Source organism: Amblyomma maculatum, chromosome 4, assembly GCF_055883805.1.
Source record: "Amblyomma maculatum isolate TAMU_Amacu chromosome 4, ASM5588380v1, whole genome shotgun sequence".
NCBI lineage: Eukaryota > Metazoa > Arthropoda > Arachnida > Ixodida > Ixodidae > Amblyomma > Amblyomma maculatum.
In genome coordinates, this window is record NC_139347.1 from 58,021,607 (window position 1) to 58,038,821 (window position 17,215).

The 17,215-nt window shown below is 53.8% G+C and overlaps 2 protein-coding genes across 2 annotated transcripts in view; one reads left to right on the forward strand and one right to left on the reverse strand.

Moving 5' to 3' along the window:
- Naa15-16 (N-alpha-acetyltransferase 15/16) overlaps nt 1-17,215 on the reverse strand; it is a 120,518-nt gene that overhangs the window by 72,296 nt on the left and 31,007 nt on the right. Inside the window, exon 16 of the mRNA XM_084601615.1 lies at nt 14,627-14,690. Coding sequence (XP_084457741.1) covers nt 14,627-14,690 — 64 coding nt within the window. The remainder of the gene's footprint in view (nt 1-14,626; nt 14,691-17,215) is intronic.
- On the forward strand, nt 8,538-11,071 carry LOC146191144 (uncharacterized). The gene has a single exon (XM_084599713.1). It carries the CDS (start codon nt 8,538-8,540, stop codon nt 10,080-10,082), a length of 1,545 nt encoding a protein of 514 aa, XP_084455839.1. The 3' UTR covers nt 10,083-11,071.

Here is a 17,215-nt window from a genome sequence, read left to right on the forward strand (position 1 = left end):
GACAAAAACGCGTACGGCCAACGAGGCCCTCTCCAAGCCAGCTACACACCCGGTGCGGCGATTTTTGACGCAAGTCTATACGCGTTACCAAACCGGCCGCAGCAGCGGCGGCGGCGGTGCTTCGTCAAGCAAACAGACTTGGCCGAAGTAGTAGTGGCTGTTGTGTTGGCGCGATGTGGAAATCGGAGCGGCGTTACACGAACAAGACGAACCCGCCCCCGCAGCCTGGGGCTGCCTTCCCACTCGTTGCGCGAAAAGGCACGCGTCGAAGCCGAAGCAGCGGCAGTGTCATTAGCGCAGTAACTTGCTCTCCGCACTATCGCCACGAGAGAAAGCGACCGACCGCAAGAGCGCTTGAGTCTACAAGCGTCAATCATCACGGCGCGACCGACGGGAGCGGCAGACGCCATCCAGAGGTCGCGCCTCGACGGAACGTGTCGATACCACAGTGAGGAGGCTGTTTGCATTAAAATACAATGTTGGTCGAAAAGAGCGCGCCAGCAGTTCCGAGGACCGCCCACTGCTGGGCAGCACGAGAGCGCTTTCGTTATATTAACCTTGGCCCGGACTGCAACGTCTTGACGCGAGTGTAATGTATGCGACGCTTTTTTTCCTATCCAGGTGGGGAGGGACCCCGGCTCTTCTCCGCTGCGTTGGCGAGACGAGGGCGTTCTCGGTGGTTTTGGACAACAAAGGAAGGAGAGCGGCCGAGTGGTCCGTTGAGATATAAATTCTTACGAAGAGAGAGAGAGAGAGAGAGGGGGGGGGGGGGTACTAAATTCCACATACAAAAACCGGCTTTTTACTTTATGGGAAGCAGCAACAGCAAGAAAACAGCATACGCGCTGTGGTCTCAAAGGTCAATGATAAATTTATTTTACTAACTAGATGGCTAGTGTAAAACGTTCAACTAGACATCAGGAAAAAAAAAACGGCAGCCGATTCAGCTAAGTTGGCAAACTGCAAAGTATGCGCCATAACGTCGCGGTTCACGTCGCCTTCGGTTCGGGACTATGGTTTCAAGGTCCGACTTCGGTCGAAGATCGGCGATATCCTGACTGGGGAACTTCGTAGTAGCACGGTATAATGGTTTTGGGACTGCTCGACACAGGAAGGTGATGCGACAGCGGGCCGTTCTGTATCCGATGATGAAGACGACGACACGCAGCGCGACACAGCGGCATGCAAACATGCAGACACGGCGCAGTTTGGCTCCAGCTGGCTTCAGGGCCAGACATGCATACAGCGTCCTGTCGTCGGACTGCGAGTACTGAGGTTAAAGCGCGAATAAAACTAGATCACACTAATGGCAGAAAGGAGATAAAGCTAGACCCACGCTTGGCGCGCAGTCAGTGGTCGTCGACAACAGCGTATATATTGTCAGCGTATATAAGCGTGGTGAGGACAGCGGTACTTGTTTCTTTTCATCTCTTTGTCCCTTTAAATTCGGGGCGACGCAGAATGAGAAGACCGTGTCACGATTACAGCATCCGCACTCAAGGTTTAAAACGTTCTCCGTTACATCACGTCCCATATCGACTTCCGGAACCCGCAGTCCCCAATTTACCTGGACAAGCATCTGAAACAGACGTGGCTTCGTGCCGCCTAATTCAGGGCTTGTGTGATCTCGTGCGGGAAGGAAATCCAACGAGGGAGGCTCCCTCACCGCCGCGACACGCACACTATGGGGCTGGCGGAGAGAAGGAAGGCGGTTGCGAGAGAGCGCCTAACGAAGGCCACTGCTTTTTCAAAGGCAGGCGGGAAAAAAAATCTGACCGCTGTCTAAAAAGAGAAAGCGGAACACGAAACTTCGCTGCAGCATCCTCTAAGCATATGTAGCCGCGGGCCATCCGGAAAAGGACGAGCCACCGGCAGCGGATCAGCGATCGATCACGACCCATAGGCGAAGAAGCACCCTTAATAACCGCAGCAACTACTATCAGCGCAGGAGAGCGAGAGCCATCATACGAGCGCGTGCAGTAGCGTAGCGCGGCACGGCGCATCGAACGCGAGCTGGCCGACAGAGAGGCGACGCCAAGGCCGACCAGCAGCGGCGGCAATCAGCGACGCATTGGCAGAGCGGCGGAACCCGTCGTGCCCGTAACGTCCGAGCGGTCCGAAGCGCTCGCCCCGTTCCTCGGCTAGCGGGATTCCCACGCCGCCGCTGGCGACCCCGCGACCTTCTTTTTCCGAATACCAAAGGGGCCGCCGCGCCGGTTGTACGCCTGCCGACCGCTCGGACCCGCTCTCGGATGCGGCTCTCCTCACCCTCTTTCTCTTTAACGCGCCGAAACAACGCGCGCATCGCATTTTTTATTCCCGTTCTCCCTCGCTTATGCTGCTGCTGCTGCTACTCCCCGATAAGCGTCTTTCGCCGGTCAGGGTAAGGGATCTTAGCACGTTTCGTACCGTATTTCGGGTTTCGGCGGAAAAAAGAAAAAGAACAAAGCCTCGTCCTTTCTGAACGTGCAACACCACCCGAGGGTTTGGACGCTTGGTTCGCGCGTTTAGTATATTACGAGCGCACTGAAATCTGCACCATCCCCTGATCTTCTGCGACCACTGCATAGTGGGAGTTGCTAGCCGCGTCGCAATGATGAAATATGCAGCCGCTCTCTCGTTTTTCTCAAGCTTTTCTCAGACACTTTTACTGCATCAGCAAACCGTACGCAGCACGAAAGCACGCGGTTTATAAATGGAGCGATAACACCTTTGCCACTCCCTTCCTTGGCGCTGATACATACACTGAATCATCAGACTAATATTTACAAGGCGAATTCGTTCTGTGCATACAGAAAGCTGCAGCCGGGAAAAAAAAAAAAAAAACAGACCGGGGGGGGGGGGGGGCATTGCTCACGGCAGCCACGGAATACGCAGACATAACCACGACTCGCGCGTAAGGCCCATGCCACGCGTGGCATTCCTCGAACACGCGAGGCAGCGACGGGCGCAGCCTGTCAACGAGACACGCTCCGTGAGCCACGTCGTTCAGAGCGGCCCGACCGTTTGGAAGCGGCGTTAAGGCCGTTAAGAGTGTCCGGTAGCGCCCCCCCTCCCCCCCCCCCCCCCTCCCCCCCCCCCCCCCCCCCCGAACATGCTATAAGGCACGAACAGAAAGAGCGGCCGGAGTGATGGAGAGACGATCGAACGCGGAGGGGGGGGGGGGGGGCGGACAGGTACATCGGCGCGGAGCGAATAACAAAACGAAGCAGATACCACGGCGAAGCAATCTGCATACGAGAGCGCGCGCGTACGTACGGCGAGGCAGCGAGCCGTGGCGGCCACAGGCAAGCGTCCCGCTGCCCCGCCGTCGTGGCGAAGGTCGGCTCTTCTCCCTGCTCACGCGCGCGCACGTGAGAACAAGGCAAAGAAAGAGAAAAGAAAGGCCTCCACTGCCTGCTCGCTTCGGTTGGAATGGACGGTCGCTTCATGTCCAACGATGCTTCCAAGCAGCGTGGCAGCGCCGCTCCGGTTAACTCCACAGAGGTCTCAAGCGCGCAACACGGCTTGCGCTAACAAGCCACATTTCGCAACAGCTCAAACAAGCAGCTTGGCAGTGCCTTTGCAACGGTCACGAAACGGAGCACAGAACCGAAAGTCCATAAGCGCTGCCCCTCCTTTCTTACACGTGCAGCTAACTCAGCAGTACTGGGGGGTTATCAAGACCCCATTATGCGACAGTCGGTGTTCGCGCATGAACAGAACGATACTGACACGCGGTAGCACGCTACAGTTGAACCGTCATCCTCTCTTTCGGAGGACAGGAACTGGGCTCAGCGTCCCAGTGCACGAGAATAAGGCAGTTCCAGTGGCGCTAGTCCAATAGGCAGGACTACCCAGTGTGCTACGATCCCAAAGCGGTATTCTTTTCTCTCTCTCTCGAGACGTGCCACGCCAAGCCCGGCGGCTTTAAAATATATATATATATATATATATATATATATATATATATATATATATATATATATATATATATATATATATATATATATATATATATATATATATTTGCAAGCATAATGCGACTATCAGGCGCGACGGTGATCAACGGCCTTCGTGACAACGCGTCCTCAAGTGGTTCGAACCAAAGGCTGAAAGCAGCCACATCCGACCCATATTCACTAACTACTCCGGCAGTGGTTTCCATTCGCCCCGTTTCCACAGCGGTGCAGCCTAAACTCTCCGAGCAGTCGCCTTCCGCGTGGCGCGTGCTTGCTGGACAGAAAGGGCGCCAGCGCACCGCGGGGCCCTCCGCCCCTTCTGCCAACAGGAGTGGCAGCAGCAGAGGACGGCGGGAGCACGCGGAAATGAACTGCGTAGCTCCGGCGCTTCCCGGAGCCCATTCAGGGCTGCTGCACTTGCGACGCGGCTCGGCACCCCTGACCGACAAAAGGGCGGAGAAAGGACAAAAAATAATAAAACGCGAGGAAGCGGAGCTGCTCCTAACCCTGGCCCCTTCACAATCTGAAGGCGAGCGGGTGCGAAAAAAAAAAAAAAAAAAAAAAAGAACGAGCCAAGCCAGGCGACGTCGCCCGCGAAATCCAGATTTCCCGGGCAGATGCCGGCACGTGCTGGCGCACCGGCGAACAATGCCCAGACGACAGCGGAGCTGACGGAGGGAAGGCCACGGGCCACATAGATGAGAGACCGGCTCCGGCTATTCTAATTCAACCACAAAGTGGCAGGAGAGGACGACAGTGCACGAGGAATCAGGGTCCCGGCGGCAGTGGCCGTGGAGCACACTTTCCGCCTCGCTGCCTTTCTTCATTCACTGCAATTTCGAGCAGGCCACACCGCTTATCGCCCCACTCCCTCCCCCCTATCCGTTTCAGCAGATAGGCGAGGAATATGAAAAGCATAGGAAGCCTTAATGCGGAGCCCGAAGGCGAACGGGCATCGACGGCGTCATCGGCTCTCAAATCGCAGATTCCGCGCGGAGATGTCGCCTTCTCAGCTGACTCGTACGTTCCTCGCTCGCGCGGGCGCACTGCTGCAAACAATACCCCGCAATGACGGAAGGAAGGCAGCAGCGCACCGCAGCTACGACGCGGCTACTCGTCTGAGGCTATCACCGAAAGATATCGGCGGCTCGCGGATGCCGCCGGCAGCGGCGCATGGGTCGTCTCCACCGCATCACCAGCATCGCGACGGCAGGTGAAAGGGTGAGAAGAGCGGCGCTTATTGTTCATCTCTACGCTCGTAATATTAGTAACCTAGCCTGCCTATAAACGGAGACCCCACGCGCGCTAAACAAGGCTAGGGCAAACAGCAGACAAAGGGAGAAGCAGCTTCGCACTCAATGCCACCGCCATCACCGCTGCTCTGCCACAATAGCGGACTGGAGGGACACTTTAACGTCGTGTTATACGCATTAATATATATATATATATATATATATATATATATATATGACTCCAGTGGCCGCCGAGGCATGAGCTCGCTTCAGCAAAGACGCGGCTGCGAGAGAAAACTTGGGACGGCCGACCTCGGCGGTGGCTTTTCGTTCGCCTGCGCGTGCTGGGCGCTGACGTGTGTACGCCCACCTCACACGACGCGCAGCTGAGGTACCTCACGAAACCGTATTCTTGTCTACCTTTCCGCGCGCGGAGTGGGACGGCGGGCGGAGAGCAGCGAAGGCCCCGAGGGAAAGGTCACAATGTGAGCGCCGCCATCCCAGCCTTTCGCCGGCCCCGGGCGCCAAAGCGTACAATCGAGAAAAATAAACCTGCGCCGTCTTCTGACGCTGCTTATAACCCATCGTTCGTGTGCAAAGGGACACAATCGCCCCCTCTTTATTAGATCGGCGAACCGTTTTTCTTTACCTTTTTCATTCATTTAATACCCATTTAATTGGCCTTCGTATCATCGAACCCCTTTATGCCCCTGGGCAATAAACAACGCCAATAATAATAATTAGCAAAACTGCGGTTATCACAGCACGCAGCTGTGGCTCGCTTCTTCCATTCTTTTTGCTGCTTTTAATTTCCCACACAGAGGGAGCAAAGTAGGGGCACAGACACTGGTACCCCCGCGATCACTACCGCAGGAACGCCGGGATGTCTTAGCTTCGTTTGCGACGGTGCGCAGTGTCGCGAGGCGGCTTTCAGTCCGAGAACAAGGCGCCCTCAAAGTACAGTACAAGTCGTGCGGGTGCGAAGACACTTCCGGTGAATGCAAAGCGCGAGAGCACCACGCGCGGCGGGTGCACCGACCGACCCCTGTGAGGAAGGGGTGCTCATCTCAGCGAAGCGGGTCACGCGCATCCGTTCCTCCCGGGTGTCACAGCGTGGGCTGCAAGGCTGGGGGGACCTTGAACGGGGGGGGGGGGGGGGGGGGGGGGGGGGACCCCGCAACGGTCGGTCCGCAACACAGGGGACGTGACGGGAGGGGGAGAAGGGAGGGGCTCTTTTGTCTTCACGCGGATGCGGCGACAAAAGCGCCCGCGCGCTCACGGGCGCAGGCAGCGTCGCGATGAATGGCCGCCGCGAACAGGTCGCCGCCGCAGCCTGTCGCGATCGGCGTCGATGAGCGCCGCCCAACGGTTTAGAGACTGCAGCTAGTTGCGAGGGACACGCGCGTCATGATGCACTTCACACAAGCGCTAGGATACTGTCGCACGACGGGTTTATGAAAGTATGCGCGGTTGCGCGACGCGCCCAACGTAAGGGAAGTCTCGAGAAATCCGTTCCAGCCATATCAAAGCAGCGAACGGGTGTTCCACTCGGCGAAAAGCAATCAGAGTTCGTATCGCGCCTCGGTACGCCCTCCAGCCCAGTCCGTGGGAGCAAGTGCTCTGAACGAGAATCCAAGAAGGCATTGGAAGAACAGCGTGCCCAATGACCGCTATCCGAGTGCCGTTGGAGGCCGACTTCTAAGTATAATGTTCACGACGGCGCACAGGCAGCCGCCAGCCATTCACGGCCATAGCGATCGATCCCCCACTGGCGTTCGAAGGAGACCGACGGCCTCTCTTTCTCCCCCGTCGGAACAAGCAGCGCTCGCAGCCGCAGTTATGTGAGGGCAAAGACAAGGCCGACGAGGATGGCCAGGCCCGCGTGAGAACGACCGACGCTTGTCGTCACGACGAACGTGCGCGCATCCCCTCCCGACGAAGATTCACGCGCAGCGAGAGGGCCGGCCGCGAACCGCCGGTGAGGCCTCCTCTCAGCCAGAGACGCACGCCAAGTGCGAGCACCACTTCGGGCGGCCTCGCGAAATGACGGGTATCGGTGGTGGGCGGTGGCGAAGCAATAACAATCTCCCGATGACCGCCGCTCATAAAATGGAGACATCCCCTTCCCTCGCGCGAATGCACAGAAACGGGGCTCGAAGAACGCGCCATGTGGACGTTTGTCTCCGCGAAACCACGGTCAGCAGACGCCCCTCGGAGTCCTCCATACATAGGGAGGATCAGGAAATCAGAGCGAAACAGCAAGCCTATGAGCACGTGGCACGCCTCCTGCATTGCATCGTCGAGAGGTGCCTCATTCAGGGAACAAAGGGAAATGACCGCAAAGACAGGTAGTTAAGACAATCAGCAGCGCCTCAGAGGGCGGGTTAACTGGTCGCCTGAATGAACGAGGTGAAGCCGAAGAGGACAACGCCGGCCCAGCGGCCAACGCGAGCAGGGGAGGAGGGTCGAAGAGATTCGCTTTCATCGCGCAAGGCCAGAGCTAGCGGCACCAGTGGGGCTCCTTCCGCCCGGAGAGTGGAGTGAGTGGGAGAGCGTGTGGCCGGCGCTCCGGTAACCTTTCGAACGGGAGGTCGCGGCAGAGTCGCCAACTCGCACGGGGGCGGCCGCATTGTTTTCGCTCGTGCCCAGTCAGTCTCCGTGCGTGCACTGCTCCGGCACCAGAGAAGGTGGCGGCTGCGCGCCCGTCGGCTGTTGCATCAAGGCGCGCCCCCGTCCGACCAGGGGGTGCCCGTTTCGCGCCGATGATGCAAGTCGAAAAGCAGTTAAGAGTATTCCGGACGTGTCCGCGGCGATCGCGCACACCACGACGGCGTGGAAAGGCAAGACACAAAGGGAAAATTAGACGGGGCCTCAAGCACCCTGAGGGGACCGATGCCGCCGTTCCGGGAAGACAGCAATCCAGTTAAAGAAGAAAAAAACTCCGCCGGCATGCCATCGAAGGGTTGGCAACGGATGGCGGCGGCAAAGTGTAGACGTTCGCGGTGCCGTCGTAGTGTACGCATGCAACTCAGACAGCGCGTGCTGGCCGCGCGCCCACCGCCGCTGCCCGCCTCGATAAGCGGTCAGAGGTCAAAGCGCCGACGGTGCTGTAGAGGCCAGGCTCATTCGCATGGGCGACCGGTCGCGCGTCTGCGGAAGCCGCGCTTCCGTCAAACTGTATGCCACACGGTCGCCGGCTAGGAGCGCGCGCCCACAACCACGTAGCGTTAAACAACTACAAGGCTAAAATTGCTCAGGTAATACAGAGCGTTGCCCCCGCGCAGTTATAGCTACGCGACTGCAGCCAGCGTCCAACGCAGCCGCAAAAAGCTAACCACCGCATGCGTCGCGCGTTCTTCTAACGATGACGCAGGTCCCGTTCCTGCCGCCGTTGCTGCTGCTGCTGCTCGGCCTGCTGCTGGCAGCGCCGGCGAGCCGCGCCTCGGAGCCCGTCGACCCCATGGACGCCTACCTGAGGGCGCAGCAGCCGGAGCGGACCAAGCCGGCAGATGCGCGACGGGGCTTTGCCGCCGCCGAGAGCGTGTCGACGGCAAGCCGAAAAGTGCAGCTACCGGACAGCCAGGAGGAGAAGAACACGGCTGACCTGCCGTTCGGCACACGCCTCAAGCCGCCCAGGCGGTACGGCGCGACCGTAGCCGACAAGCCACCGCCCACGACGACTACGCTACCGGGTCAAGAAGAAACACGGCCGACCACGACGACCAGGCCACGACACTTCGCGCGGCCGCCGCCCTCTGCTCCGGCGCGAATACAGGGAGCCCGGGGCGGTGGTCCGCAAAGGCGACGCCTCATACCGGAAGACGTTGTTGGTTCCAAGGAGAGGCATCGGACGACACCGCAGCAAACCTCGAGGCCCACCGTTCCACCCCCACCGACACCGCCGCGGGCCAAGTATCGGACGCCGACAAAGGCGACGACGACCACGACGCCGCGGCCGACCCTGCCACCGCCAAAGAGCAGAGGCGCGCTCAAACAGAGGAAGGCGTTCCCCAGCAGCGCCAAGGGCCCGCTCAAGGTGCCCATCCAGCTGTCGGCTGCCAAGAATGGCACCCGACCTGCATCGTTCGTCAACGAGACGGGCGGCAACAGCACGGCACTGGGTCCCAAGGCGCAGGCGTCCTTCTTCTTCACCAACGTGGGGCCCAACCACTTCGAGTACCGCGGCGTGTTCGATCAGAACGCGGTGCCCATCAGCTTCCGTGACAACCCGGAGACCCTCTTCCAGCTGATCCCTCAGCTACCGAGGCTCTTCGCGGACCCCTTCTCGGCGCCCAAGGGCCCAGCGGCGCAGCTCCTCCTGCAGCCGCCGCCCAGGCTGACCGAGCCGCCGGCACCGCCACCACCGCCGCCGCTCACGCTGCTGCAGCCGGTGGTCAACTTCATTGAGGACCCACCACCCAACGCCGTGGTCGAACACGTGCCGCCGCCCCCTCCTCCACCGCCTCCCCCACCTCCGCCTCCCGCGTCGCGACCCCAGTCGCTGACACGGGGCGGCTTCCCCAAGTACGACTACATCCGCGGTCCCCAGTACCCCAAGATATTCAAGTTCAACGACGAGCGCATCAGCATCCTCGAGTTCGAGCGCATCAAGCGTGAGGGCCGCTTTGCGCGACGCCGCGGAGACGCTCTGGACCCGGACCGCGTGTCGCGCAACAACTTCCTCATCTTCCACGGCGGCCTCTTCAAGTCGCGCAACGAGGACCAGACATACGGCAACCTGGTGGCGCCGCCGCCGCCACGTAGCGAGCCCGTGTACGCTCCCTACAAGGCGCCGCCCGAGCCCGGAGCGCCCGAACCACCGCCTGCAACGCGTTTCCACTTCCTGCCGCTCAAGCCCACCTTCGCCAAAGGAAAGCCCGGCGGATTCGTCTACTTCATCAGGACCTGACGCTGCGGCCGCCTAGAGAGAGACAGACCCAACTGCCAGCAAGTGACGTGCCGTGATTGATGCCCCGCCACGGGACCAGCAGTTCCCTACTTGTCCCGATGTAGTGCCTGTGTGTGGTTGGGTGCTCGCCACTGTGCGGGACTTAGGCACAGTGTGCGTGAGGTGCATGTCTGAGCAAGGACCTCTCCCTAGCATGGAACTTGACTGAAAACCTGCGCCCCACTAAGGCGGGCGGAATATACGAACGTGATGCGCAGAGGAGTGACACATGTCAAGTGATGCGACGCCAAAATGAAGGAGCCAGTGCAGTGACCGTAGAGGCGAAAGCGTAATAGGTGGAGCTTGTTCTCACCGACGAACATTTCAGCACGCAAGGTACCAGAGTGTGCACAAATTCAGGCGACGAGAGTGATTGCCCAGGTTGCACGATGAACTGCAGCAACGGATACTCTGGCACTGAGGACTTAGCAGTGTAGACTGTTGGGGCAGTTGGTAAAGCGACATAATGAAGAAAACTGCACAAAAACAGATGGACTCTAGAAGAAAAACACCCACATCCGAGCGCTCGTGCTTGTGTGTGTTTTTCCCTAGTGTGCACTGTTGTTTTGAGCAAAGTTTTCTATATTATGTTAAAAACTAAGGATTTCTAAACAAAAAGCCTTAAATTTCAGTGAACGTTCAAGTGGGCAGCAAACAACTATTTTTAGTTATCCAGAAAAAGAAGTGAGTACAAAACTGTGCCCATATATTTAATAGCATTAGTGCCCATAGAGTATGAAAAATCTGCACAATAACCATAAAGACCCCTCACTTTACAGAAGAAATTAACTATGGCACACAAAGATGCAGGTAGCAAGAATTTCTGTAGCTGCACTAACAAAATAAAAAATGCGACTATGGTGTAGCGCTGCTGTTCGGAATTGTATATGCCACTTGCTGCCCTGCTTTAAGCTATCGGCAACCCGGTACAGAATGCATACAAAACGTAGATTAAAATGACACAAGCACTTAAAATATTGCACTACGCACGCCTACAAAACATCCAGTTCAGACTACATGAAGTGCATTACGGTGAAGGACTCAGGCATACAGAAAAAAAAAGTGGAAGCTCCACTGCCGAGAAAGCTAAGCTCCCAATCCCAGCTCAACCTACCACACCGGGGGCGAGGTTAACAATCAAGAGGGCAAGGGGCAGCTCCGAGTGAGGAACTGCCCTTTGAGCAGCAGTAACGAAAACAAAGAAACAAACGAGGTCGGGGAGAAACAAAGGGCCAAGCAGGATGACACCATCTCTTCCAGCCCACCACAAGAAGGGGCCGGCCCAAAGGGGGAAGGGGGCCTGCATTGTTTGCAGGGACCATCACGAGGAGGGGGGGGCACCAAGCAGAAAGAAGCCAAGACAGAGAACAAAGGAGGCATCAGCTCTCGCAGACAAAGCCCTTGCCTCCGCTCTTTCTCTGCAACGCGTGCACACGAGAAAGATGCCCAGAGCAGAAGTGGGGGAGTGGACCCAACTGGCCCGGTGATGTAAGCCCACTGCTAATGATCTCCAATATGGGCAGCCCGCTATGCATAAGGAATTCCAGGGCCACCCCGCTATTCAGACACAACACCTCCGCCAGCCTGCTGGCCTTGCCTTCAATCCCCAGTGCAGAGCAGTGACAGAAGCTGCCAGTTTGCAAAGCGTGCTACCAGAAGAGCGTCAAAGAGAGGGGTAGCGAGGCAGAGATAGTTGACCAATCCGACTGTGCGTGGCTATCAGAAGCTTTCTGTCGCCTGGGATAATATCACATGCCCACCCATTCTCGCGCAGTCATCCGCTTGTAAAGGCAAATCAACAGATGTAGTGCAAAGTATGCTATTTAAGAATTATTGCATGGGAACACAGCCTCATGTTGTAGATGGATATTCAAAGTTTTCAGACTTCCTGGATACTTTTCAAAAAATGAGGAGCAGTACACAACAGTTGTTTGCGTAAACGAGTTGTGTGGCTTGGTGGATGCAGTGAAAAAATTTAACCGTAAACTCAGTAATTAACTAAAACTTGTTAACTGGGCTTTTAATCACTTCAGTTAGGACGCATGCTTGTATTGAAAACTTGTACGCAATGGCATTTGAAGATTACTCTCTTTACAATTTGAATAAGTGCTTGCATCCAGAGACCTGCATGTCTAAATTTTCAGCCCAACTTGCCTAATAAAGCATGCGAGACTGCGACGACCCCAAGCAAGAAACTCCTTCAATTCAATTATAAATTCATTAATAAAAATTAAATTCAATAAAAAATGCGATAAATGTTTACTGCTTTTTCGCAGAATCCATGCAGCTAGTCATGTTCGACATTCCGTAGACAGAATGCACAACTAAAATTTGCTGCCTCTACTCCTTTAATGAGGCTTGCTGACCCATTACTACATACTGTCAGTGATATCAAAAGATGTTACCCAACGTAGCGAGCTACCCACAAAACATACACTGTGCTTACAGGTAAAAAAAAAAACAAGCAACCACACTATTCTCCACGAATTATTTTTAAAAAAATAATTTAATCTTTCTAACAAAACAAGCGAGCCACTTATAGCAACTAATTTTCATCACATGAAAATTGACTCATACGAGCATGCAGACGATAAGAATAAATAAATACAAAAACATGCCTATTATTGCTACTTCACTAAACTGTCCAGAGGAAATTCCCAATTGCTTACAAGACCAATAATTAAAAGTAAAATAATTATCAGTAAATTTTTGTAACTTCAATCCAAATACCTGGATGAGAACTACTACTGCTGACAGGAGGATAAACTGTGGAAAAGCAACAAAACCTGCTTCCTTTTCAACAGAGCCAACAAATACCGTCAATGCCTGCAATGGCAACTGCCTATTTTGCACAAGTCAGGTCAAGAGCAAACAAAAAATATTAACATCTTACGAACTGCTAGACAACATAGAGTGGTCCCCCATCTGTGCAGCTTGAATGCACAAGTGCAACGTTGGCCTTCTTAAAATAGACACACAGACATATTTTGACACACTACCTGATGGCTACATTGACAAGAAATTAATGGGAAGTACACTCAAATCACGATATAAAAAATCCTGCCGAACCACAGCGAATCGTTCGTTATTTTGAAATATTGTTGAAATGAAAAATCTGCCATTATAAGCCAGTGGTCCAACCTAGGTATGAAAATGATGTACCTTGGCAGCTGGCACGTGTGTAGGCAAGCAAAACCTCAAATGAAAACTCCAAAGCTGATTTATTTGAAGATATTCAATTATTTTCTCCGCCACATGCAGCAAACATGACCATGCACTACATTACACTACTACAGCCCATACACCTTCCACTTTGCGCAACACCTCATCGGGTGCGTGATTGCACCGAGCGATGAAAGTTTGGACTTTGATTGTGTGCAAAAAACACCCAGTTCGATATGACCTCATCTTCAGTGCTCCCTGAAGTTTGAAAATCTTGCCTTGGTCTTTCAAAATGATCGTGGTGGTCGACGGGGCAATGCTAGCCGTCTACAAAGGCCGATTCGCTTTTTCCCTGCGTCGATTTCTTGCAGTGAAAGCTGCGTTCTTATCTTCTTGGCACTTCGCTGCCTGCAATCATTGCCAGATCTCGCACAAACTTTGCACTAAAATAATCTACACAAAAAAAAAAATACTGTCCCGCACGTGCGAATGGCACGAACGACCGATCGGCGAATGACACACAACACAGGAAGAAAAAAGGCAGGTGGATAGGCCAGCTGGCTACTGCGTAATAAACTACAGCGTTGTGGTGGTGCTAGGGGCTGGCACTAGATACGCTGAGGATGATAGCTACAGCTCACTGACAATACACACAGAAACGGCGGTTACTGTTTCACGCGGGAGTTGCGAGATGCGGCGCTGTTAATTTTAGCCAAATTCGTAATACTGATATTCCTAGATTATATAAGAAAAAATAAAATATGTACATTGTTCTGAAATATAAGCTATTTTGATAATCGCAATCCTCAAATAGTTTTACAATTAAAGCATAAGAAATCTGCTGGGGATTCTTAAAAAATTCTTTAATTTGAAAAATTCGATAATGTGTTGTTCATGGTAACGAGATTTCACTGTAGTTTTGAAACACTGGGGGTGTTGCGAGAGTGGCAAAATCATCAAGAGCATCACCAGTGGACAAACTACCAAAATAAGCAAGGTTCTCCAGTGGCCTTCGCATGACCTGTGGACCTGTGCCGCCACTGAGGTAGCGCAGGAGACTAAGCAGCAAGCGACCCGGGAAAACAATTTGCCCATACGAGTGAAGGCAAATTTGCATATTTTGCCACAAATTTCCAATTAACCAATTTACAAAGTAAGGAATTGATTGGTTGGAAAGTAAAGGTTGATGCAGCTAGGCTTATTAGTCCAGTCATTTCAGCTAACCTCTTTATCCATGTGTTTTTTTTTTTTCTTTTTTTTTTACTAAAGATCCATTCGCTTCTCCAGGCAGGGGGCTGCTGCTTTCTGAAAAGCAAATAAAATGCCACAGTAGGTAGACTCACCAGTGTTGATCTCTTCCGCAGCCTCCGTTTCCGCGATGGGATGGTCATGAAGCTGGAGGTAGACCTGTGGCACGCAAGATTTTGCAGTTAAACCAGTATATCTAGCTGAGTTGCAGTGAAGCACGTCTTCTCAGCATGCACGTTTCACGAATTTACCATACTGCCATCGCTCTACTGCGTCACCTCATGGCTCACAGATAGCATGGCTGCAATTTGGCTCGTTTTGCCTTTACACAGCAAAATCAGCACCGAGCATTCTTGCACGATAGCCAAGCCTTAGAATTAATCAAGATGTTAGCCGCCACCGCTTCGAATGATCCTGTCAAATTTACATTAGCTACATTAGCAATTAGAAGACTACAGAAATTCTTTCAAATTAGCTACGCCTTACTGCAATCAGAAAAATCTTATGCCTCCCCAATTCATGCAAGCGCATTCCTTTTACCTTGTTGTGCTAGTATGCTCAACTGTACCAGAAAACGAGCTTCATGGGACACTGAACACTGGGTGAAATTCTGAACCGAGTTCCACAAACCTGGGCAATGACTAGTTACACTGTAAAAAACAAAAAATGAAAGTCAAGCTGCTAGAAGTTTGCTTCTACCATGAGCCCAAACACAACTTTCGAAATAATTTTTTTTTTTAGTTTCTTTGTGAACAGCCTGCTAGGCTGTCAGCTCTCATAAATGCTGACAACATAAGCCAACTTTCCCCAATACGCTGTGCGCCTCCTCCTGCATGTTTTGTGTACAGTCAAACCCGGTTATAACGAACTGCATAATTCAACGCAATTTGTTTGCTATATACAGTATTTCGCTATAACCAAACCCGTTTATAACGAACTTCAGTACCAAATTCGTTATACACGATGTCCAGACAGCGCAGAGAAAACGCACTAACTAAAGAAAAACCGTGCCGCTCACCATGAATCTACAAAAGAAATTTATTGCAGATAAATGCTCACTTATTTGCAGTAGGCAGTGATCTTCGCCTGAACACTGCATTTAACTCTATCAGCGAGAATCGCACTTTCCACATGCGACATCATTTCCACAAACTCCAGTCCGCTTCCCTGTATTCCGGAGCAGTATCGGCGCAGCAGATCGGTAGCAGCGAGGGCTTCGTGCAACGTCGGGCGAGGGCGATCGTCCTCCGGCGGCGGCTCCTCGGTCTCCTCGTTCGCACCAGATGCCAGCATGTCGGCAACAATTTCCGAGTCCAACGGGCTCGCTGTCACGGCTACGTTGTCGTCAACAGTGAGAAAATCCTCCAGGGCAACTTCTTCGGGCACAGCGTCCGGAACATCAGCGAGTTCTTCCCACAGCGTGGCAACATCGCTGTCATCTTGCACAGTGCGCGCTTCACTAGCAGCTTCTGCATCCTCTCGACATAGTCCAGCATGGTGGAAGCAGTTGCGGATTGTGGATTGCGTCACATCTTGCCAGGCACGGTTAATCATTTCTATTGCGGCCAGCAAATTAATCTTGAGCTCGTCGTTAACCCGCAATTTCACCAACAGCCGCTCAACGACGCATTTCCTGTAGCCCAGCTTGAAAGCGCGGATGATCCCTTATCGAGGGGCTGCAAAACCGCTGTTGCGTTCGGTGGCAGGAAACAAAGCTCGATGTTCTTGAGCGTGACGCCGCAGTGGTGCGCAGAACAGTTATCGAGGAGGAGGCAAATCTTTCGCCCGCTCGTTGCAAGTTCCTCGTCCCAGCCACGCAGCCACGCTTCGAACAACGTTCTGGTCATCCAGGCCTTAGAATTTGAGTTGTATGTGACTGGGAGTGAAGTGCATCCTCGCAGGCACATAGGAGACTTGAACTTGCCTATGACAAGCGGCTGCAGCTTTGATGAACCGTCCATGTTTGTCGTGAGAAGAACGGTGACTCGGGCCTTATTCAATTTGCCGCCATGGCACTTCTCATTCTTTAGCGCCAAGGTTCTGCTCGGCAGCAGTTGCCAAAACAAGGCAGTATCGTCGGTGTTAAAAATATTGCACGGTTCGTATCTCTCCATGACAGCACGCCACACGTCTTGCACCCACTTTTCAGCACTCTCAGCGTCCACTGCTTGGCTTTCACCTGCAACCACCTTCCCGGTGATGGAGTAGCGGTCTTTAAATCGTTGGAGCCAACCACTGCCCGCTGTAAACCCCTCGACGTCCAGGACGAAGGCAAAATCTTTTGCCTTCTGTTGTAGCACGGGGCCAGAGACTGGCAGATTTCGCGCGCGAACATCCAAGAACCATTGGTACAGCGCTTTCTCTACTTGGTCGTAAGCCGGCTTGCGGTGGCGAAAGCAGTCACCATTTGGTCGTTCCTGTGCATTGCCTCTGATGGCCGACTGGTTTTTCAAAATGGTGCTTAACGTGCTCCGCGGAATCTTGAAATGCGCGGCAACGTCAGACTTTTTTTCGCCGCGGCCAACGCGGCGAATTATCTCCAGCTTGTCGGAAAGCGGTAGGGCACGCCGCTGCTTCGTCGTCATCTTGCAGGATGTAGCGCCGGAATGCAAGCCAGCAGCAACGTAGGCACGTCCGGAATCGTGAGGATAGCAGCAGCACGACTTGCAAACGCGAACAAAGAA